This window comes from Neoarius graeffei, chromosome 3, assembly GCF_027579695.1.
Source record: "Neoarius graeffei isolate fNeoGra1 chromosome 3, fNeoGra1.pri, whole genome shotgun sequence".
Taxonomy (NCBI): domain Eukaryota; kingdom Metazoa; phylum Chordata; class Actinopteri; order Siluriformes; family Ariidae; genus Neoarius; species Neoarius graeffei.
This window is the reverse complement of record NC_083571.1, coordinates 30,516,891-30,539,530: the sequence shown is the minus strand read 5'-3', so window position 1 is coordinate 30,539,530 and position 22,640 is coordinate 30,516,891. Positions and strand designations below refer to the sequence as shown.

At 44.7% G+C, this 22,640-nt stretch overlaps 1 protein-coding gene across 4 annotated transcripts; it reads left to right on the top strand.

Annotated features, from left to right (window-relative positions):
* Positions 1–2,699: 2,699 nt before the first annotated feature.
* On the top strand, positions 2,700–10,553 carry LOC132883257 (C-type lectin domain family 4 member E-like). 4 transcript variants are annotated; one of them, XM_060916642.1, is made up of 5 exons: positions 2,700–2,894; positions 4,852–4,908; positions 5,213–5,355; positions 10,073–10,185; positions 10,272–10,553. In XM_060916642.1, exons 1-5 carry the CDS (start codon positions 2,741–2,743, stop codon positions 10,438–10,440), a joined length of 636 nt encoding a protein of 211 aa, XP_060772625.1. In that variant the 5' UTR covers positions 2,700–2,740; the 3' UTR covers positions 10,441–10,553. The 4 variants fall into 4 exon arrangements, with proteins under 4 accessions (XP_060772625.1, XP_060772624.1, XP_060772627.1 ...); XM_060916641.1 differs by having other exon boundaries at positions 4,741–4,908; XM_060916644.1 differs by lacking the exon at positions 4,852–4,908 and having other exon boundaries at positions 2,700–2,871.
* The last annotated feature ends 12,087 nt before the right edge of the window (positions 10,554–22,640 follow it).

The following is a 22,640-nucleotide window of genomic DNA, read 5'->3' as shown; positions in this document are numbered from 1 at the left end:
GTTTGCTCCCTGTTTTCTGTCAATGTTGTATGTCTGTGTTTCAGAGGCAGCTGACAAATATTGGTTACCAGATGGTGAAAATAGACCCAGACGACTTGCCTGTCTGGCCTCCAAACCCACACGAAGACTATAACCCACCGTTTGACGACGTCAGCACAGCTGATATGAAATTAGCCCTAGCTTAAAACACTCTCATTTGTGGTTGTTTTCTGTTCTATTGTTTCCTGATCTATGTATATAGCTTGCTAGCATTAACTTAAGACGTCTATGTCTTACAAAACAGCCTTAGCATTATCCCTGTACACTCAATGACGTGTTAAGTCGAATCTCTCTGGGAACTCTTACCACTGAAATTGTGTACATTTCTTTCTTTTAGCAATTATTATCCTGTAGGATAAAAAGGGGGGAAATGTGAAGGAAATTTAGTGAATGAACATTCCTATTCTCTGTGTTTCTGTGTGTTGAGCTCAAGTGGCCTAGTGTACTGAGAAAAGTTGTTTTCCCATATGCTGTAATCGCCTTTCTGTGCCCTTGGCTGGTGATAAGCAGGGTGTCTGGGTTCTCCCTAACCATGCATACGCCTGCACATCCCAGAGCACGCCAGGTGCACGCTTTAATAAAGCTTCGTAGAAAATCTTGAACCAATCATGTACAGATGCGAGCAGTAAGCGAATGCCTTTAGAGTATAATAGATAACAGCCACTAAGACACAACTCAGAGTGCACTCTCGACATCACCAGAGGTGTCTTCTTCTTCTTCTTCTTCTTCTTCTTCTTCTTCTTCGTTTCCTGTTTTATATCTCTGTTTATGTAATCTACTGTAATAAATAACTTAAAAGACAACTGCTAAGCGTTCTGAAGGGTTCATTAGAAGTTTCCATTACACTCCTCTTCCTCATATTAACAAGTGGCACAGAACTCCTCTGTGAAACTGAATATTTTCCTGCTACACTTCATAAATAAAAAGGAAAGCATAATGTTAATATTTCCTCAAGTACAACCCCGATTCCAAAAAAGTTGGGACAAAGTACAAATTGTAAATAAAAACAGAATGCAATGATGTGGAAGTTTCAAAATTCCATATTTTATTCAGAATAGAACATAGATGACATATCAAATATTTAAACTGAGAAAATGCATCATTTAAAGAGAAAAATTAAGTGATTTTAAATTTCATGACGACAACAACACATCTCAAAAAAGTTGGGACAAGGCCATGTTTACCACTGTGAGACATCCCCTTTTCTCTTTACAACAGTCTGTAAACGTCTGGGGACTGAGGAGACAAGTTGCTCAAGTTTAGGGATAGGAATGTTAACCCATTCTTGTCTAATGTAGGATTCTAGTTGCTCAACTGTCTTAGGTCTTTTTTGTTGTATCTTCTGTTTTATGATGCGCCAAATGTTTTCTATAGGTGAAAGATCTGGACTGCAGGCTGGCCAGTTCAGTACCCGGACCCTTCTTCTACACAGCCATGATGCTGTAATTGATGCAGTATGTGGTTTGGCATTGTCATGTTGGAAAATGCAAGGTCTTCCCTGAAAGAGACGTCGTCTGAATGGGAGCATATGTTGCTCTAGAACCTGGATATACCTTTCAGCATTGATGGTGTCTTTCCAGATGTGTAAGCAGCGCATGCCACACGCACTAATGCAACCCCATACAATCACAGATGCAGACTTCTGAACTGAGCGCTGATAACAACTTGGGTCGTCCTTCTCCTCTTTAGTCCGAATGACACGGCGTCCCTGATTTCCATAAAGAATTTCAAATTTTGATTCGTCTGACCACAGAACAGTTTTCCACTTTGCCACAGTCCATTTTAAATGAGCCTTGGCCCAGAGAAGACGTCTGCGCTTCTGGATCATGTTTAGATACGACTTCTTCTTTGAACTATCGAGTTTTAGCTGGCAACGGCAGATGGCACAGTGAATTGTGTTCACAGATAATGTTCTCTGGAAATATTCCTGAGCCCATTTTGTGATTTCCAATACAGAAGCATGCCTGTATGTGATGCAGTGCCATCTAAGGGCCCGAAGATCATGGGCACCTGGTATGGTTTTCTGGCCTTGACCCTTACGCACAGAGATTCTTCCAGATTCTCTGAATCTTTTGATGATATTATGCACTGTAGATGATGATATGTTCAAACTCTTTGCAATTTTACACTGTCAAAATCCTTTCTGATATTGCTCCACAATTTGTCGGCGCAGAATTAGGGGGATTGGTGATCCTCTTCCCATCTTTACTTCTGAGAGCCACTGCCACTCCAAGATGCTCTTTTTATACCCAGTCATGTTAATGACCTATTGCCAATTGACCTAATGAGTTGCAATTTGGTCCTCCTGCTGTTCCTTTTTTGTACCTTTAACTTTTCCAGCCTCTTATTGCCCCTGTCCCAACTTTTTTTGAGATGTGTTGCTCTCATGAAATTTCAAACGAGCCAATATTTGGCATGAAATTTCAAAATGTCTCACTTTCGACATTTGATATGTTGTCTATGTTCTATTGTGAATACAATATCAGTTTTTGAGATTTGTAAATTATTGCATTCCATTTTTATTTACAATTTGTACTTTGTCCCAACTTTTTTAGAATCGGGGTTGTAAAACAAAGCACAGGAAATCACAAGCAGGTTTGTCAACACTTGCATGCAAGCATGTGGCAACTTCCTTAAATGATAAGCAGCAGTGGAGTAAAAACAGTGCCATGATCTCACAGACAGGTACACAAAAGCTTTAATGAGTATTAGATTAGCAATGTCTCAGAATGGTTTTGATCGAGTGGAGATGGTGGTGGATATCTATGAGAGCACATATGCTATTAGAGATCACGACCATGACACAACTCAAGAGGACGGCAACACAAAGAAGTACCTACAAATTCAACAATCAGGTTTCATCAAATGCCACATTTCTTTATGCTTTTTACTTGAGAAATGGATTGTAGTGCTTGTTTTAAAAATATGTGCACAGTGACTGAACAGACTTTTCAACCAACAGGATAAACACTCTATTTAAGGTCTGTGATGTTTTGAGGCACAAAAAAATTAAATAAAAATTTTTTTAAATTGGTGCTTATTGTTTAACCAAACAACCAAAATGACATTCATCTAGTTTATGGGCTACCAATTGAAGTCTTGTTTAAATTAGCTATATAAGAAAAATAAGATGATAACAAGGTTAGCAATAAAAAAAGGCTAGAAAAAGAGTATCTTCTAGTGGAGTTGGGCCATATTCAGAGTTGTGTATATGCATGCAGTAAGAGTGAAATCCTGGGATTGCAGAAATCTGTATTGAGTCATCAAATACGGTAGGCGTAATGGTGTAGTAGTTACCACTGTCGCTTCACAGCAAGAAGGTTCTGGGTTCGAGCCCAGCGGCCGACTGGAACCTTTCTGTGTGGAGTTTGCATCTTCTCCCTGTGTCTGCATGGGTTTCCTCCAGGTGTTCTGTTTTTTCCCAAAGACATGCGGTTAGGTTAACATGGGGCGGCCTTGGGCTGAAATGCCCTTGAGCAAGGTACCTAACCCCCAACTGCTCCTCGGGTGCTGTAGCATAGCTGCCCACTGCTCTGGGTATGTGTGTGTGCTCATTGCTCACTTGTGTGTGTGCGCATGCGTGTGTTCACTGCTTCAGATAGGTTAAATGCAGAGGACGAATTTCACTGTGCTTGAGTGTGCATGCGACAAATAAAGGCTTCTTCTTCTTCTTCTTCTTAAATGTAACTATTCAGACGTTGTGTGAGACTTACATACAGAGGTGTGTCACAGCTATGAACAATTCTGAACTCGAACTAATTTTTGAACTTGATTGCTCATGTGAACAGTGTTATTAAATCCAGTGTTACTGTCTGACATTTTGTCACAATATTTTGTCTTGAAATTTATAGTGAGTTATAAACACATGAAAAACTGTTGAATGACATTTACAGCTGGTGTTAATATATGAATATGACTCCATTAACAAATGAAACAATAATGAAAAATGAATAATGAACTCTAAGTGATGAATAAAGTTCTTCTTCTTCAAGTGTAGTGGACAAGTGCTTGGTTAGATTATCATTTAAACCATAGCCACAATTTACAGTTGATTTGACTTGACTCGAAATAGCAAATTAAAAGCATGATAGCAATAACTTCCATACTGCACAAACACTACGAGTTCATGACCTCGATTTAATAACCTGAAATCTTGCAACTCAACTCTAAGTAACTCTCTGAGCAAAATAATGTGAAATAATATGGTGTGCTGGATCGAGGGCTATTCTATAGACTGTCAAATAATGAGGCATATTGTTAAATTAAATCTAATTTTGCAGCGATTAATAATATATTGGCAATATTCTAGGCTCCTAGTAGATTTTTATTTCAATGCTTGCCAGTTTCTTGTTCATATATTGATGTATTTATAATTTTTTTTTTTTACATTTTTCTTGCTTTTATGGTGCATCATATAACTGAAAAGAAGAATGTGATTTCCTTCTTCAGTCTACATTTTCTGTCCCTGATTTTTTCCCAAGCTTGCATTTAAAGGTGGTGGTCTAGATTATTATGTTATAGTCAAGATGTTAGACATCTCAACAAAGAGCCCAGAAATACATGAATACATGCAAACTTTTCTGTGTGGACATTGACATAGATTTTGAACTTATAGCAATTTCTATCACAATCTATACTTAAATAGTGACTAAACTCTTGCTGCTTATAACTAAAGTACACTCCCATGTCCATTCCCTATAGAGAGTCCTACTGCAAGCATCAGATGTTACAGACTGACTATAGTATGTGTGGTGCTGCTGTGTGTTCTCCTGCTGATTATCATCACAGTGCTGAGTGTGTGGTTCATTACAGAAGGAAAAAAGTTACAGAATGATAGAAATGGGCTCCAGAAGAGGCATTCTGAACTGGGTAACTGACTAATTGAAGGTTTTCTTTTTAATTGGAAGATCATATTCATCCATTCATATTAATTTTGTCCTCTATATGGCCTCTATATAGCTTCAAATATATAGCATTTAGTTAATTTATAGATGACACACTCCTCAGTGATTATGATAACCTGTTGTAGATGGTGTGTGACCATAAAGACATGACGACTAAAAAAGGACACCGGAGTTATTGTTTAAAAGACTGATTGTTGACTGAGTAAATTTACCCTCATAATGCATTACTCCTCTAATGAAAGCTTTCAATAAAAATATTTTCCTATCAGTGAGAGACATTAAAAATGGATGGATCTACTTCAGCTCCAATCTTTACTACAAATCTACTGAGAAGAAGAACTGGATTGAGAGCAGAAAGGACTGCAGAGAGAGAGAAGGAGACCTGGTGATCATAAAAAGCAAAGAGGAACAGGTAAGAGATACATGCTTTTTGAGGCGTTTGAAGTATGGAGCTCCAGAAGGGGCATGGAGAAAAAATAGATATCGTCAAATTTTTCATTTCAGTCAATGCACTTTCGGGTCAGTTTGGCTACATGGAAACCATGATGGAAACCACAATAATGTAGCACACACACACCTGTGGGAGAGGTTTGTCGAATATTGAGCTTGGCCTCAAAAATAAAGACATTAAATCCATTTTGCTGATTTTTTTTCACTACATTTGAGATGAATGCGAATAGCAAATGATGATAATGCGACACAGTTGTGAATATATGATAACTTGGACTGGTAAAACAATCGGAAACTCTAATGCTTTGCAATATCTTGCAAAACTCTGTGCTCAGTGCTACCAAGCACTGATTTAATGTCTTTACATTTGAGGCCAATCTCAAAATAAAATTCTGTGAAAGTTATGTGAGATGTCACACAGTTTTTTCATTGAGGTCCATGTACAATCCCAAATCAGAAAAAGTCGAAACTATAAGGAAAATGCAAGTAGAAAAAGGAAGCATCCATCCATTATCTGTAGCCGCTTATCCTGTCCTACAGGATCGCAGGCAAGCTGGAGCCTATCCCAGCTGACTATTGGCAAGAGGTGGGGTACACCCTGGACAAGTCGCCAGATCATCGCAGGGCTAACACATAGACAACCATTCACAGTCAATTTAGAGCCACCAATTAGCCTAACCCACATGCCTTTGGGGGAAACCAGAGCACCTGGAGGAAACCCACATGGACAGCATGCAAATTCCACACAGAAAGGCCCTCGCCGGCCACTGGGCTCGAACTCAGGACCTTCTTGCTGTGAGGCGACAGTGCTAACCACTACACCACCATGCCATCCGAATAAAGGAAGCAGTTATTTGTAAATTTAGTTTGACTTGTATTTCATTGCAGACAGTATGAACCCAAGATATTTCATGTTTTGTCTGAACAACTTTATTTCATTTATTAATATACTTCCATTCCTGCATTTCAGGCCTGTAACACATTACAAAAAAGTTGGGAAAAAGGCAGTTTAGGATGAGTAATGAAGTAAAACAATTAAATAATGATGTGATTTGAAACAGATGATGTCAATAGGTGATTGTAATCGTGATTTGGTGCAAAATCAGTATCCAGGAAAGGCCTAGTCTTGAAGGAGCAAAGATGGGCCAAGGAGCTCCAGTTTGTCAACAAATACATGAGAAAATTATTAAAGGTGCCCTTCCACCAAAAACGTTTAATACTGGCTCTTTTTGAAATACCATAGTTCACTCTGAGTTGCATATGCATGCTGCATGTGAAAATGTAATTCTACTCCCATTCCCTGTATTAGCTTATGAAAGAAAATAGTCGGAAAAACGAGCGAATCTGAAAAAGCCCTACGAACTTACGTCACTTCGAAAATTAGTATTCATGGCCTCGCCCACCTTGGCTTGCGACCACCCACGGGAAGAAAGTTTGGATTTAAGCGCGAGGAGAGATAGCAGAACCCAGCTAAAGAAAAGGACCTAACAGCAAGTTGAAAACATGTCTGAACAAGTTTGTGCCTGTGTTATTTGTGGCAGTAACACATCAACGTTGCATGTTTGGGGAGGCTGGGACCTCCCCTGCGTGAGTTACGAGCGTTCAAAGTCGGGCTGGAGCTGCCGACAGAAACGAAACCTAAGCGGAGTGCCGCGGCTCGCCTCGGGGCGAATTGCATCCTGAGGCACGGGGCTAGCCCACCCTGGCAGTGCTGGTTCATTGGGGAGAGGGCAGAGGTCTCTGGCTGCCAAGTTTGGGGAGGCTGGGACCTCCCCTGCCCGAGTTACGAGTGTCCAAAGTCGGGCTGGAACCGCCAACAGAAACGAAACCTAAGCGGAGCAACGTTGCAAGATAGAAGAGCTGAAGAAGAAATGGTTGGAATTTATCTTTGGAACACCACCAGCAAAGTATAATGCAACGTTAGTCCTGTGTTCTGATCATTTCAACCACAGTGACTTTTCAAACTTCGGTGCCTTCAGTAGTGGTTTTGCTTCGAGGTTGTTTTTAATACCTGGATCTGTAGTCAAGACGATCGACCACCAGCTCACAAGCTGTAAGTAAAACATGAACTTTTTGTTTGAAGGTTTTTGTTACAAAATAGCATGTTCATATTCTCCATGTTAGCATGCATGACATGGTCACAAGCTAGGCAGGGGTGAGAGTTTTCCGCTTTTCGGCAGATTTCCGCTTTTTCTGAGTAAAAAGCGACCTTTTTATATTATGCCAAATCCATTGAGAATTTTTTTTATTAATTTCGGGGGCTTGGGGTATGTTCCTTCATGCTGTTCAAACTTTATTAACTCCAACGATGTTTACACATTATTTGTAAGTCGCCATCTTTAGTCTCGTTTAAATCTCGTTGAATATGATGTAAAATTTGTGTTATCTACATTGTTATTGGTCAAAACATCGAGGTCAAGACCATAATAGCCAATCAAAACTGTTTTTACAAAGACACCCACATCTGCTTGTTCTGACCCACTGGAGGTAGCGTCACAGTGCTGTTAGCCAATCAGAGGTAACACGTTTACTGATTGCTGTTAGTCAATCAGAGGTAACACGTTTACGTCATGAATATTAATGAGTAAGAGCTGAAATCCTGTCGTTCTCCCTCCACCCACTCCTCCACCAAACTAGAACAGCCTGAAACAGGAGAACCACAGCATTTTTTTCACCAAAACCGGCTCACAGGGCATTCATTCATACTAGAGACCACCGTACAATTAATGAAAAAATGATGTAATGAGACCTTTAAAAATTTTTTAAAACAATGTTCCTCAAAGACAGACAGGAAAGGATTTGGATATTTTACCCTCTACGGTACATAATATCATTAAATGATTCAAAGAATCTGGAGGAATTTCGGTGTGTAAAGGGCAAGGGCTCAAGCCTAATCTGAACACCCGTAATTTCTGATCCCTTAGATAACACTGCATCAAGAACCGTCATTCATCTATAGCTGAGAGAACCACATGGACTCGGGATGTCAACAGGTGATTGTAATCATGATTTGATACAAAATCAGTATCCAGGAAAGGACTAGTCTTTGAGGAGCAAAGATGAGCCGAGGATCTCCAGTTTATCAATAACACCTGACACGTTTCATCACTTGGTGTCTTCAGTCCCTAAACACCTTTTAAGAGTTGTGAGAAGGAATGGCAACATTATCAAGGAGTAAATTCTTTTCTGTGCCAACTTTTTCGAAATGTGTTGTCATCTCATTATCTCTAGCCGCTTTATCCTTCTATAGGGTCGCAGGCAAGCTGGAGCCTATCCCAGCTGACTACGGGCGAAAGGCGGGGTACACCCTGGACAAGTCGCCAGGTCATCACAGGGCTGACACATAGACACAGACAACCATTCACACTCACATTCACACCTACGGTCAATTTAGAGTCACCAGTTAACCTAACCTGCATGTCTTTGGACTGTGGGGGAAACCGGAGCACCCAGAGGAAACCCACGCAGACACGGGGAGAACATGCAAACTCCACACAGAAAGGCCCTCGCTGGCCCCGGGGCTCGAACCCAGGACCTTCTTGCTGTGAGGCGACAGCGCTAACCACTACACCACCGTGCCGCCCCGAAATGTGTTGTAAGAATCAAAATGGAAATGTGTTTGAAAAAAAAATCATGAGGTAAAACACCAAATAATGCGCTGTTGCATTGTTTTGAGCACAATACAGGTCAAATATTATTTACAAATCATTGTTTCCAGTTTTAATTTCAATTTCAACATACTGTCCCAACTTTTTCTGATTTGGGGTTGTATTTCTGGGTCAGTTCAGCAACATGGAAAGAGGGCTGTAGTGGAGGCTAAACGCATGTCGGTGGTGTTTAAGCACCCCCTATATTTTTGAAATAGCATGTACACACCTCTTAACAGTGGTTATGCAACTTTAAAATTTGCTAGCGTAAGAATTGGACAAAATGGATTTATTGTCTTTACTGAAATTCTGGACTGCAATTCTGTTTACAGACTCTTACTGTGCTTTAATGAACTGGATTTCTTGTTGGTGTATGAAAGCATATGACACTTCAGAGGGTTAAATTTGGAGGTTTGTCAGTAATGGCATTGAGAGCGACAGCTCTAAACAAACTACAAACATGACTTCTCAAAACTACAACACCCAAGAACCACAGCGCCCTCTATCACCTGCTTATTAATTACACCTGTCTCTCGTTCACTAATTGTCAGTCCTGCTACTTAAACCTCCCTCATACTCTCCTTAGTTGTGAAGTATTGTTCAGTGTTAGTTCCTGGTGTACCAAGCCTTTCACCATCTGCCTGTGCTCTAGTTACTTTGACCCTCATTCTTGTTTTCACCACTCTGCTCTCTAGTCTTGTCTTCATTGCTTTGTTTGCTGATCAACTGATCCTCGCCTGTTCTTTGACTATGATTATCGTCCTGTGATTTGGCTTTGTTTCCAGTTTGCTTCTCCCACTCTCCCCTGTACATCCATCCATAAGTGTCTGCATCTTGACAGTGTTCTACTATATATAAAACTACATGTTTTCCTGAGCTAAAACATGTTTGTATGTATGTGGTTTGAGTGTAACTCAACCAGAAGAAAAGTTGTTTCATTTTACAGCCTGCTGCTTACACATGAGCCTAAAATACAATCACAACACATAATGGTAAAGAGATGTTGTTATTCTTATATATTACAACAAACAGGAGTTCATCAGTGAAACTCTGCTCAGCACAGAAGCTTGGATTGGTCTAAGTGACAGTGACACCGAAGGGATGTGGAAATGGGTGGATGGTACAGAACTGATCAATGGCGATAGGTAAGAAGTCACTGACCTAAACTCAGGATGCTCTCCTTTCTCTGAGTCTGAAGCTCTAGCTGTGCTGATTTTCTGTGTGCTTTCAGGTACTGGAGCAACGGGGAACCCAATAATGCTGATGGAAATGAGAACTGTGCTATAGCTGGCTACATCCCATCGACAATACGTGAAAAAAGTGATCTGCTAAAGAAATGGAATGATCTCAACTGCTCTCAGGCTATCCGTTGGATATGTGAAAAGAAATGCTTTATTTAGATGGAGGCTTGTAACAGAGGGTAGCTTGGCTAAACTTAACATGTCAGTTAATTTTTGTTGAACTTCTTGAAAATGCACTTATTTTGCTCTGGAGCCTACTTTGAAATAAAACTTTTTTTTTAATGCGATCAACTTGATTGATAACTCCTTTAGCAATCTCACAAGCAATCTATAGTGCAGTTGGTAGAGATGCTCAGGTTACTGATGAAAGGATGAACAAGTCATAATTTAAATAGTGTACAAAAGCAAAAAAGTATCGTACTGTAGATATCCATCATCATCTCCACTCGGTCTCCTCTCTTCTCCTCAATGCAGATCACAGTAGAACAGAGATGTTTCTCTCTCTCTGTGAGGAAAAGACTGTATAGCTGCAAAACTGCTTCCATATTTCGAAACAGGAAGATGCCATGGATAAGTTGAATTGCCTCCAAAAATCTGTGCTTGAGTAAAGCTGCAATTACAAGCCCTGAAGACATTTAAAAATATTAGACTCACTCACTATTAGACACTATTAGAAAATTAATAAAGATCTTGTGATGTTAAGGGCTAAGCTGTAAACTGAGGAAATGGAGCTGGTATTGCTGATCTGACAGATGTATAATGTAGTTTGCCTACATTTTGGGGGATTTGTATTTGAGGAGTATATTTGCATTATATAACAAATTAATCAGTATCATAAATTAAGCAGCATCATAGCTATGATGTCATATGACATTATGACATATCTATTAACATTAGCAAGCAGAGTTTAACATGGCTTAACATCATAAAACAAATGGCCCTCAGTTTCAGAAACAGTCACCGAGGGTGGAGCAACAGTAGGTCCCTCACCTGCTACCAAGGATGTGAGATAAGATAAGCTCAGGAAGTGACTACTAAAAGTTCTCATCTCATCTCATTATCTCTAGCCGCTTTATCCTTCTACAGGGTCGCAGGCAAGCTGGAGCCTATCCCAGCTGACTACGGGCGAAAGGCGGGGTACACCCTGGACAAGTCACCAGGTCATCACAGGGCTGACACATATGCCGCTTTTCCACTACCAACGCGGCTGAGTTGGGCTGAGCCGTGCCGTGCTGAGTTGGGCTGAGTCGAGCTGAGCGGGGCTGTTGGAGTTGCATTTCGACTACAACCGCGCTGAACCGTGCTAGCTGGAAGTGGATGGACACATTGGGTGGAGTTAGCGAAAGTGGGTGGACGTCAGGTGATGTCGTTAGGTGGCGCAAACAGTGACATCAGTGAGCTTTTAAGCGGTAGTCTCACGACCCGGAGAGTAAACAATAAACATGGAGGACATGGTGTCATTAGTGTTGCTGGTCTTGGTGCTGTGGCTTGTTGTCACCGACAACGCCAACAGATACTGGCAAGAGCGTATAGATGAGGCGAGGCGCATAAGGCTTCAGAAATTCTCGTAATTCGTAATTCTCCTTCTTCTGGGTTTACGGTGTTTACAGATCCCAGCGTGCTCGCGGGGCGTGTGTGGGCATGTGAGGACACTCCTCCTCACCAATCAGTGCACAGGGGAGTGTCTCCTCATGCCCCTAGCCCCACTCGGCTCGGTTTGGCTCGCTTCAGCCCTACTCCAAAACCGTGCGAGTTTTGGGGGCTGAGCAGGGCTGAAGCGAGCTGAGTCGTGCTGTTCTTAGATAGTCGAAACGGAAGCCGTGTCGGGCTGAAGTGAGCTGAAAAAGGGTAGTGGAAAAGGGCCAATAGACACAGATAACCATTCACACTCACACCTACGGTCAATTTAGAGTCACCAGTTAACCTAGCCTGCATGTCTTTGGACTGTGGGGGAAACCGGAACACCCAGAGGAAACCCTCGCAGACACAGGGAGAACATGCAACCTCCACACAGAAAGGCCCTCGCTGGCCACGGGGCTCGAACCCAGACCTTCTTGCTGTGAGGCAACAGCGCTAACCACTACACCACCGTGCCGCCCTGCTACTAAAAGTTATTACAAGCAATTGATTAACATTGGGGTGTTGTGGATCTCATGGTAAAGACAGTTCAACTTTGAAAAGATATTTAGCCCATTTCCCAGTAATCTAGCACGATGTGTATGGTATGAACAGATACATGATTGCAATCTCAAGATGGCCTTCAAAAACAGGAATGTTAATGTGGATGATCCACCAAGTAAACCAGGAAATTCCAATTTTATGATCATGGTCACCTCACAGCAAGAAGGTTCTGGGTTCGAGCCCAGTGGCTGATGGGGCTTTTCTGTGTGGAGTTTGCATGTTCTCCCTGTGTCTGTGTGGGTTTCCTCTGGGTGCTTCGGTTTCCCCCACAGTCCAAAGACATGCGGTTAGGTTAACTGGCTGCTCTAAATTGTTTGTAGGTGTGAATGTGAGTGTGGTAGTTTGTCTCTATGTATCAGCCCTGTGATGACCTGGCGACTTGTCCAGGGTGTGTCCCACCTCTCACCCATAGTTAGCTGAGATAGGCTCCAGCTTGCCCGTGATCCTGCACAGAATAAGCATTTACACATAATGGATGGATGGATGGATGGATGATCATGGTGATCAATGAGGCAAAGTAATTAAAATATAAATCATCATTCTATTTTTCAATGGCTAAATTGTGTTAGAAATAGGCCTACCAGTAGGTAGCAATTTAATTTTTGGCCTATTCAAACAAGTCAATTTCACAAGACCCACTGTTGTAAAATTACAACATCACTTTTAGCTCTCCCAAAAACAAACCTGCAAATGTTATTTTTATTTTTAAAAGACTGCATTTACAGTGGTGCTTGAAAGTTTGTGAACCCTTTAGAATTTTCTATATTTCTGCATAAATATGACCTAAAACATCATCAGATTTTCACACAAGTCCTAAAAATAGATAAATAGAATAGAATGCCTTTATTGTCACCATACACATGTACAATGAGATTAAAGCATCTCCAATAACAGTGCAAAAAGCATGTAGAGTGAGAGAGAGAGAGAGGAAGAGGGGGGGAAGGGGGGGGGAGTGTGTAAGGTGCACAGTCCTGAGGTGTATGTGTTGTGTTACACATTATGGAGTGAGGTATTGCTCATTGCACAGATAAATTATTGCACAGAGAGAACCACATTATAAATTATTGCATGAGAAAGTCACATTATAAAATAAAATAAAATATTACACATTTATAAAGTATTGCAAGGTAAGGTAGGTGCACAGACTTGAGGTGTACTGTATGTGCTGTGTGTAAGGTGCACTGTCCTGAGGTGTATGTGTTGTATGTAAGGTGCACAGTCCTGAGGTGCATGTGCTGTATGCAAGGTGCACAGTCTTGAGGTGAATGTGTTGCGTTTCACATTATGGAGTGAGGTATTGCAAATTATAAAAGTATTGCACAGAGAGAGTCACCTTATAAAGTACTACACATTATAAATGATTGCACGAAGAGAGTCACATAGTAAAATAAATAGATAGACTATAAAGTCAGAGCATATCCGAGTTGAGGGCAGTTATGGCTTTTGGAAAGAAGCTGTTTTTGAATTGGTTTGTGTTTGTCCTGATGCACCTGTAGCGCCTCCCTGAGGCTGAACAGGTCGAACAGATCAAAGCCAGGGTGGGAGCTGTCCTTGATAATGTTCTTAGCTCTGCTAAGGCAGCAGGAGGTGTAAATGTCCATCAGGGAGGGGAGAGGGCAGCCAATGATCTTCTGTGCTGCCTTAACTACCCTCTGGAGCCTCTCCCTGTCCACAGCAGTGCAGCTGCCATACCATACTGTAATACAGTATGTCAGCAGGCTCTTGATGGATGAGCAGTAGAAGGTCAGCAGCAGGTTGGAGTTTAGGTTGTACTTCCTGAGGACTCTCAGGAAGTGTAGCCGCTGCTGAGCCTTCTTAATGACTGCTGTGATGTTTACTGACCAGGAAATGTCGGCGGAGATGAGGATGCTGAGAAACCAGAAGGTGTGGACCCTCTCCACATACACGTTGTTGATGTAGAGGGGGGCTAGGTCGGTGCTGTGCTTCCTGAAGTCAACAATGAGCTCTTTGGTTTTCTTGGTGTTCAGAGCAAGGTTATTTTCTGAACACCAGGCTGCCAACTTCAGGACCTCCTCTCTGTAAGCTGCCTCGTCTCCCTTTGAGATGAGTCCGACCACTGTGGTGTCGTCAGCAAACTTGACGACAAGGTTGTTGTTGTGGGTCGAACTACAGTCATGGGTGTAGAGGCAGTACAGGAGGGGGCTCAGCACACAGTCCTGTGGAGAGCCGGTGCTCAACGTGTGGGTGGAGGAGAAGTGGGGGCCAAGTCTCACAGTCTGGGGCTGGTTAGTAAGAAAGTCCTTTAACCAGGCACATGTGAGAGGGGGGAGGCTGAGAGTGTCCAATTTTCTAATAAGGATGTCCAGGATTATTGTATTAAAAGCTGAACTGTAATCCACAAAGGGTATGCGGACGTAGCTCTGCTGCTGCTCCAGGTGATTTAGCGCAGAGTGGAGAGCCATGGTGATGGCGTCCTCTGTGGATCTGTTTGTGCGATATGCAAACTGGTAGGGGTCGAAGTCTGGGGGGAGGTGGTCCTTGATGTGCTGAAGAACTAGTCTCTCGAAGCACTTCATGATTACCGGGGTGAGGGCCACAGGACGGTAATCATTCAGGCTGGTGACGGGAGACTTCTTCGGCACTGGGATTATTGTTGCAGATTTTAGGCAGGGCGGGATGACTGCCTGAGCCAGGGAGAAGTTAAAGATCCTGGTGAAGGTAGGGGTGAGCTGGTGGACGCATGTTCTGAGCACCTTACTAGGTACACCATCTGGGCCTTTCTTGGGGTTCACTGCCAGGAGCACCCATCTGACATTGTGCTCCTGTACAATGAAAAGAGTGGTGTAGGATCTGTGTGGTGGTGGGGGCAGGACAGTAGCAGATGAGTGCTGCTGAGATGTTTCAAAGTGAGCAAAGAAGCGATTTAGCTCCTCTGCTAGCGGCGCACTCCAGTCTCCTGTTGGCGCATCACAGTCTCTGAAGTTTGTGATGTCCTGAATGCCCTGCCACACCTCCCGTGTGTTGTTGCTGGACAGGTGGGACTCTATGCACAGCCTTTGGTCCGCCTTGGCTTTATTTATTCCTCTTTTCAGATCAGCTCGAGCGGCTCTGTACAGAGCTCTATCACCTGACCTGAAGGCAGCATCGTGAGCCCTGAGGAGTGAGCGGACCTGGCTGGTCATCCAGGGTTTCTGGTTTGGGAAGACCCGGATGTTTTTATCCACCGTCACATTCCCGATGCAGAACTTGATATAGTCCAGCACCGTTCCTGTGAATGTCTCCAGCTCCTGGTGTTCAAATAAGTCCCAGTCTGTCTGTTTAAAGCAGTCCTGTAGTTTGGAGAGTGCATTGTCAGGCCAGGTTGTGATAGTCCTTGTGGTGGGCCTGGCTCTGCGTCTGAGGGGAGTGTAGGCTGGGGAGAGCAGGAGGGAAAGATGGTCTGACTGGCCGAGGTGGAGGAGGGGTATGGCTCTGTACGCATGCTTGATGTTGGAGTAAACATGATCCAGAGTGTTCTCCCCTCTAGTAGAACACTTAACATGTTGGTAAAACTTCGGCAGTACAGTCTTCAAGTTGGCCTTATTAAAGTCTCCTGCTATTATGTGAACACCATCAGGGTGGGCCCACTGCTGTTTGTTTACGGTGTTCATCAGGAGAGAGAGCGCTGTGTTTACACTGGTGTCAGGTGGAATATACACAGCTGTGACAATCATCACAGTTAGCTCTCTCAGTAGAAAAAAAGGCCGGCATCTTACAGACATGTACTTGAGGTCTGGGGAACAGTGTTTATCTATAATTGTTCTGTTGTTACACCAATTATCATGCACGTAAATACAGAGCCCCCCTCCTCTGCTCTTACCGGAGTTCTCAGTCCTGTCCCAGCGGAGCAGAGTGCGGCCTGCTAGCTGCAAGCTAGCATCGGGTATTTCCGGATGAAGCCAGGTTTCTGTGATAATTAAAACACACCAGTCCCGAACATAGTGATTTCCAGCGAGTTGTAATTCCAGATCATCCGTTTTATGCACCAGGGATCTGGCATTGGAGAGATACAGGCTCGGTAGAGGTGGCTTGTGTGGTTGTTTTCTTAGCCTTAGCATAGCACCGGACCTGCGGCCCCACTTCTGCTTCCTCTCCCTCCTCCGTCTGCGCCGCCTCCTAGACCCGACAACAATCCACGGAGAGCCCGGCGGTCTCGCTATGTCATCTGGGATGTTATGCATGAAGAGAAAGTTGCTCGAAACAGATATCTGGTGTTGGTCACCGATGGCTAAAAGTGTCTGGCGGGTGTACTGGATGTTTGCATAACCGATGGTGCACAAACAAGCAAGAAAGAAATACAAAAACAAACAAAAAAAGAGCACTGAAAAGGAGAGCCGTAAGCCGCTGCAACCACGCGCGCTGCCATCTTGCAAAAAGAGAACCCAGTTAAACAAATGAGACAAAAATATTATACTTGGTCATTTATTTATTGAGGACGATTACATATCTGTGAGTGGCAAAAGTATGTGAACTTCTAGGATTAGCAGTTAATTTGAAGGTGAAATTAGAGTCAGGTGTTTTCAATCAGTGGGATGACAATCAGGTGTGAGTGGGCACCCTGTTTTATTTAAAGAATAGGGATCTATCAAAGTCTGATCTTCACAACACGTTTGTGGAAGTGTATCATGGCACGAACAAAGGAGATTTCGGAGGGCCTCAGAAAAAGCGTTGTTGATGCTCATCAGGCTGGAACTGGTTACAAAACCATCTCTAAAGAGTTTGTACTCCACCAATCCACAGTCAGACAGATTGTGTACACATGGAGGAAATTCAAGACCATTGTTACCCTCCCCAGGAGTGGTCGACCAACAAAGATCACTCCAAGAGCAAGGCATGTAATAGTTGGCGAGGTCACAAAGGACCCCAGGGTAACTTCTAAGCAACTGAAGGCCTCTCTCACATTGGCTAATGTTAATGTTCATGAGTCCACCATCAGGAGAACACTGAACAACAATGGTGTGCATGGCAGGGTTGCAAGGAGAAAGCCACTGCTCTACAACAAGAACATTACTGCTCATCTGCAGTTTGCTAAAGATCATGTGGACAAGCCAGAAGGCTATTGGAAAAATGTTTTGTGGATGGATGAGACCAAAATAGAACTTTTTGGTTTAAATGATGTTACGTTTAGAGAAAGGAAAACACTGCATTCCAGCATAAGAACCTTATCCCATTTGTGAAACATGGTGGTGGTAGTATCATGGTTTGGGCCTGTTTTGCTGCATCTGGGCCAGGACGGCTTGCCATCATTGATGGAACAATGAATTCTGAATTATACCAGAGAATTCTAAAGGAAAATGTCAGGACATCTGTCCATGAACTGAATCTCAAGAGAAGGTGGGTCATGCAGCAAGACAACGACCCTAAGCACACAAGTTGTTCTACCAAAGAATGGTTAAAGAAGAATAAAGTTAATGTCTTGGAATGGCCAAGTCAAAGACCTGGGGCCTCATTTATAAATGATGCATACGCACAAAAGAATGCGTACGCCACATTCTACGCAAGCTTCGGTATTTATAAAAAGTGAACTTGACGGTAAAATGTGCGCACCTCCATGCAAGCTCTGACCCATGCATACGCACACAAAAAAGGGAAACGCAGAAAATGCGACCTCAGGAGGAAACGGGGAGAACGACCCGAAATTGGTTCAATAATCGAAGTTGAACACAAACATAACATCGCGCATCAAAGACATGACTGACTTAACATTTATAATCCTTAATTTTGTGCACTTGTCAAAAATAACATCTTATTTAAGGCAATAAAGACAAATTGATAGGCATTGTCTGGATGCCACGGGGGGAGCGCTATGTTACAGACCCGAAAAGGTCTGTAGGATTGTTAGGGCCTGTGCTGTGCTGCACAATGTGGCACAGCTACAAAACGTGTCTTTGCAAGCTGAAAAGGTCAACCTTGATCTCGACCCCGACCCCTATCCCCAGGCATTCCACCCAAACGCAGGAGCTGTGCGCCAGCGCGAGGAAGTGATGCGCCGCTTGTAAATAATTAGGTATGGAAACAAATGATTACTTTTTAAGAAATTCTTTAATGCTGGCATTTAATGCAGACAACTCATTTTTTATTTCTTTTAACTCCCGGGCGACCTCGCGGACGGCATCCACATGTTCCCGCTGCACCTGCAGCACTGCATCTGTAAGGACACGGGCGCTGGTGGCTGGTTTCAGCATGGATGCACATGCATCGGAGGCCGTGGGTGTCCTTGGGACCTCCGCTGCCGCAGCCGACACACTGCTGGCCTCACTGGCACACTCAGCAATTGTGAGGGAATTTTTTGGTTAATAAAATACTTTTTCTGGATGAAGACTCATTTCAATTAACTTCACACCCATTTCAAACAAGGGGGCACACGTGCAATGTGAGGTGGTTCCTTGATACACAACCAAAAAAAATTACATACCCGAGTCTTCGGCTGGTTCATGTGCCCAGCATCAGTGTCACCCTCCTCCTCACGCACAACTCCACTCAGGAGGGTTTCCCCTATAATGCCAGCCAGTTTTTGATCCAGTGGGGTGAGCTCCGGCTCCCCCTTACCCCCGCCCGTTGCACGGACGCTTTGGCAGTGTGCCGCGATCCTCTTCTTGGCATCCACCTTTATGTCGTACCATTTTTTTTTTACCTCTGCCATAGTACGGCCTTGTGAAACTACAGAATTGACTGCATCGGCCACATGCTGCCATTCACATGTTTTTTTCGCATTTGTAACTCCCGTACTATGGCCTCCAAACAAACCAGCTCAACTCTGCTCCACTTCATCTACTAGCACTTCAACTTCACAGTCGGTGAAGTTGTGCTCCTTTGTCCTTCCTTCTGTTTTGGGCATGTTGTCCACAGATATCAATATTCATTAAGGGCGTTTCGCTGAATATTATAAAACAATTTCCAAAATGTTGACAAGACAAAGTTTAATATAACATCTGTTTAACTTATAACAGGAAAAAGTAAGGTTAATAATATAACTTAGATTGCACATTTTTCTGTCATGGTCCTACCTGTGGGTTTCCTCTCTTCAGGTAACATCTCCACTCCTCTCCACTCAGCATTACCGGCCACACCTGCATACACTTCCTCTTATTAACTCTCAGTGGCTGTCATTGGCTGTTGCCTATCACCTGCTCCTCCTCTGTGTGTATTTAAGCTGCTGTCCTCCCAAGCTTCAGTGTCAGATCATCTTCTAGGCGTCGACTCCGTCAACTCTTCAGTCCTGGTAACCTGACCCTGCATTTCTGTCCCTTATCTTGCTACCTGATCTGTGACTGTGTTCCAGCCTGTTCCCCACTCCTGCCTGTTGTGCTGTCCTGTCTGTCTGCTGAGGGACTGCTCGCTGGGAGACTGCCTGAACACCTAGTGCTGTCAGCTTACAGCCTCCCTACTCTGACAACACCTGATCCTGGCTGATCTCTGAAGCTAAGCAAGATTGAGCCTGGTCAGTGCTTGGATGGGAGACCGCAGACATCACCACTATGCTCCCACCAGCCATCCCTGCTTCTCAGTCCTCCTGCCACTGAACTTTGCACATCCTCCCAACTCCCTTTCCCCTGTGATCAATAAAACTCAACATTTAACTTGCGGTCCTGGTCTGTTTCTCCTGACAGAACAACCTGACCATCATGGACCCAGCGCCCTCCCTGACCAGCATGGTGATTGAGCCTGAAGTGACTGCCCTGCAGCGACAGGAACGTACAGAGGGAGAAATAAACCGGATGGCTGGCGACATTGCATCTCTGCTTCAGCTTAACCAGCAGCAACAACTATAGCAGCATCAGCTAACCCATGTCCTGCAAGTTCTCACCACTCCACCTGCTCTGGCTCCTGGTGACCCGGAAGTGAAGATCAGTAATCTGGAACGTTTCAATGGTGACCCAAACCAGGTCTGGCCATTCCTGACCAGCTGCTGTATCCAGTTCTCTCTGCAGCCCAGGACCTTCTCGATGGAGGGAGCCAAGGTGGGGTATGTCATCACTCACCTGACCGGCCGGGCTCGGCTGTGGGGGACAGCTGAATTCGACCGGCAGACCCCGGCCTGTGCCTCCTTCAGTGCCTTTGCCGAGATGTTAAAGGTGTTCGACCTGGGCTTGTCAAGAACAGAGGTGTCACGAGCACTGATGAGTATCCGTCAGGGCAACCGGACGGTGGCAGACTACTCCATCGACTTCCGCACCCTGGCGAGGTGCAGTTCGTGGAACATGGCGGCGCTGGTGGACGCCTTCCTCCACAGTTTGGCAGACTACGTCAAGGACGAGCTTGTTTCCCATGAGCAACCCCTGACACTCGATGAGGCCATTGCCCTCGCAGTACGCATCGATCACCAGATCCGCAGACAAGAGAAGGGGCGTCCTAGTCAACCTGCCACCTGCACTCGGGGTGAGTCTTCCGCTGCCCAGTTCCCGCCTGTCACGCCCCAAAGCCGACATAATCAGTCTGAGCCCATGGAGATCGGCCGTGCCTCCCTCACCCCCGAGGAGCGACAGCACCACTTAACCTCCATCTGTAACCCCCTGCTTCAGCTCCGCCTTCAGCTTCCCGACACCACTTGTGCCCTGGCCACCCTGGTGGACTCTGGAGCCGAAGCTAACATCATGGACACTGAGCTGGGTGTGGGGTGCCACCATCTTATTCCACCTGTTCCTGTACGAGTGCTGGGTGGACATCGTCTCGGCACAGTTACACACATCACAGCCCCCATGACAATGCTGCTGTCAGGAAACCACCAGGAGTCCATCCAATTCCACCTCCTACACTCACCCGGCCAACCACTCATCCTAGGGTACCCGTGGCGCCGTCTACACAACCCCCAACTCGACTGGGAGACTGGCACCATACGAGAGTGGGGAAGGGGCTGCCATCAGACCTGCTTGAAGGGAGCCGTCATGCCAACCAACCAGGAGACCACCAGCTCCACCCTGACATATCCAAGGTTCCTGTCTGCTATCACCACCTGAGGGAGGTGTTCAACAAGTCCAAGGCCACGTCGTTGCCCCCACACTGACCATACAACTGCGCCATCGACCTCCTGCCAGGCACCACACCCCCTAAGGACCATCTCTACTCCCTGTCAGCCCCAGAGAGAAAGGTCATGGAGGACTACATAAACGACTCTCTGGCTGCCGGCCTAATCCGTCCATCGTCCTCTCCTGCCGGAGCTGGATTTTTCTTCGTGGGGAAGAAGGATGGTTCTCTTCACCCATGCATAGATTACCGGGGCTTGAACGACATTACGGTTAAGAACCGCTACCCTCTGCCACTACTCTCCTCCGCCTTTGAACTACTGCAAGGGGCCACAGTGTTCACCAAGCTAGATCTCCGGAACACTTACCATCTGGTGAGAGTGAGAGAAGGTGATGAGTGGAAGACTGTGTTCAACACCCCGACGGGACACTATGAATATCTGGTCATGCCATTCGGTCTCACCAATGCCCCAGCAGTGTTCAAGGTGCTGGTAAATGACATCCTCAGAGACATGCTCAAGAAGTTCGTTTTCGTTTACTTGGATGACATTTTGATCTTCTCTAAAACCCTGTCTGAACACACCCACCACGTCCAGTTGGTCCTGCGCCACCTGCTTGAGAATTCGTTGTTTGTGAAAGCCGAGAAGTGCGAGTTCCACGCTCAGTCTGTCTCGTTCCTGGGATATGTGGTTACCGAGGGCAGCATACAAATGGACCTTGTGAAGGTGTCGGCAGTGACGTCGTGGCCGGTCCCAGAGAGCTGTAAGAAGCTGCAGCAGTTCTTGGGGTTCGCCAACTTCTATAGGAGGTTCATCCGGGGCTACAGCACCGTGGCAGCCCCACTCACCGCACTGACCAGCATCAAACAGCCCTTCCAATGGACAGCAGCAGCTGACAAAGCCTTTGAAACCCTCAAGACCCGCTTCACTTCAGCTCCCATCCTCCGGATGCCTGACGCCGAGCGGCAGTTTGTGGTGGAGGTAGATGCTTCGGATGTAGGAGTCGGGGCTGTGCTTTCCCAGTGGGCAGCTGAGGATGGAAAAATGCACCCCTGTGCCTTCTACTCCCAAAGACTGACCCCAGCAGAGAGCAATTACTACATTGGCAATCGCGAGCTACTGGCGGTCAAGCTCGCTCTCGAGGAGTGGCGCCACTGGTTGGAGGGGTCTAAGGTTCCGTTTGTGGTCTGGACAGACCACAAAAACCTGGAATATA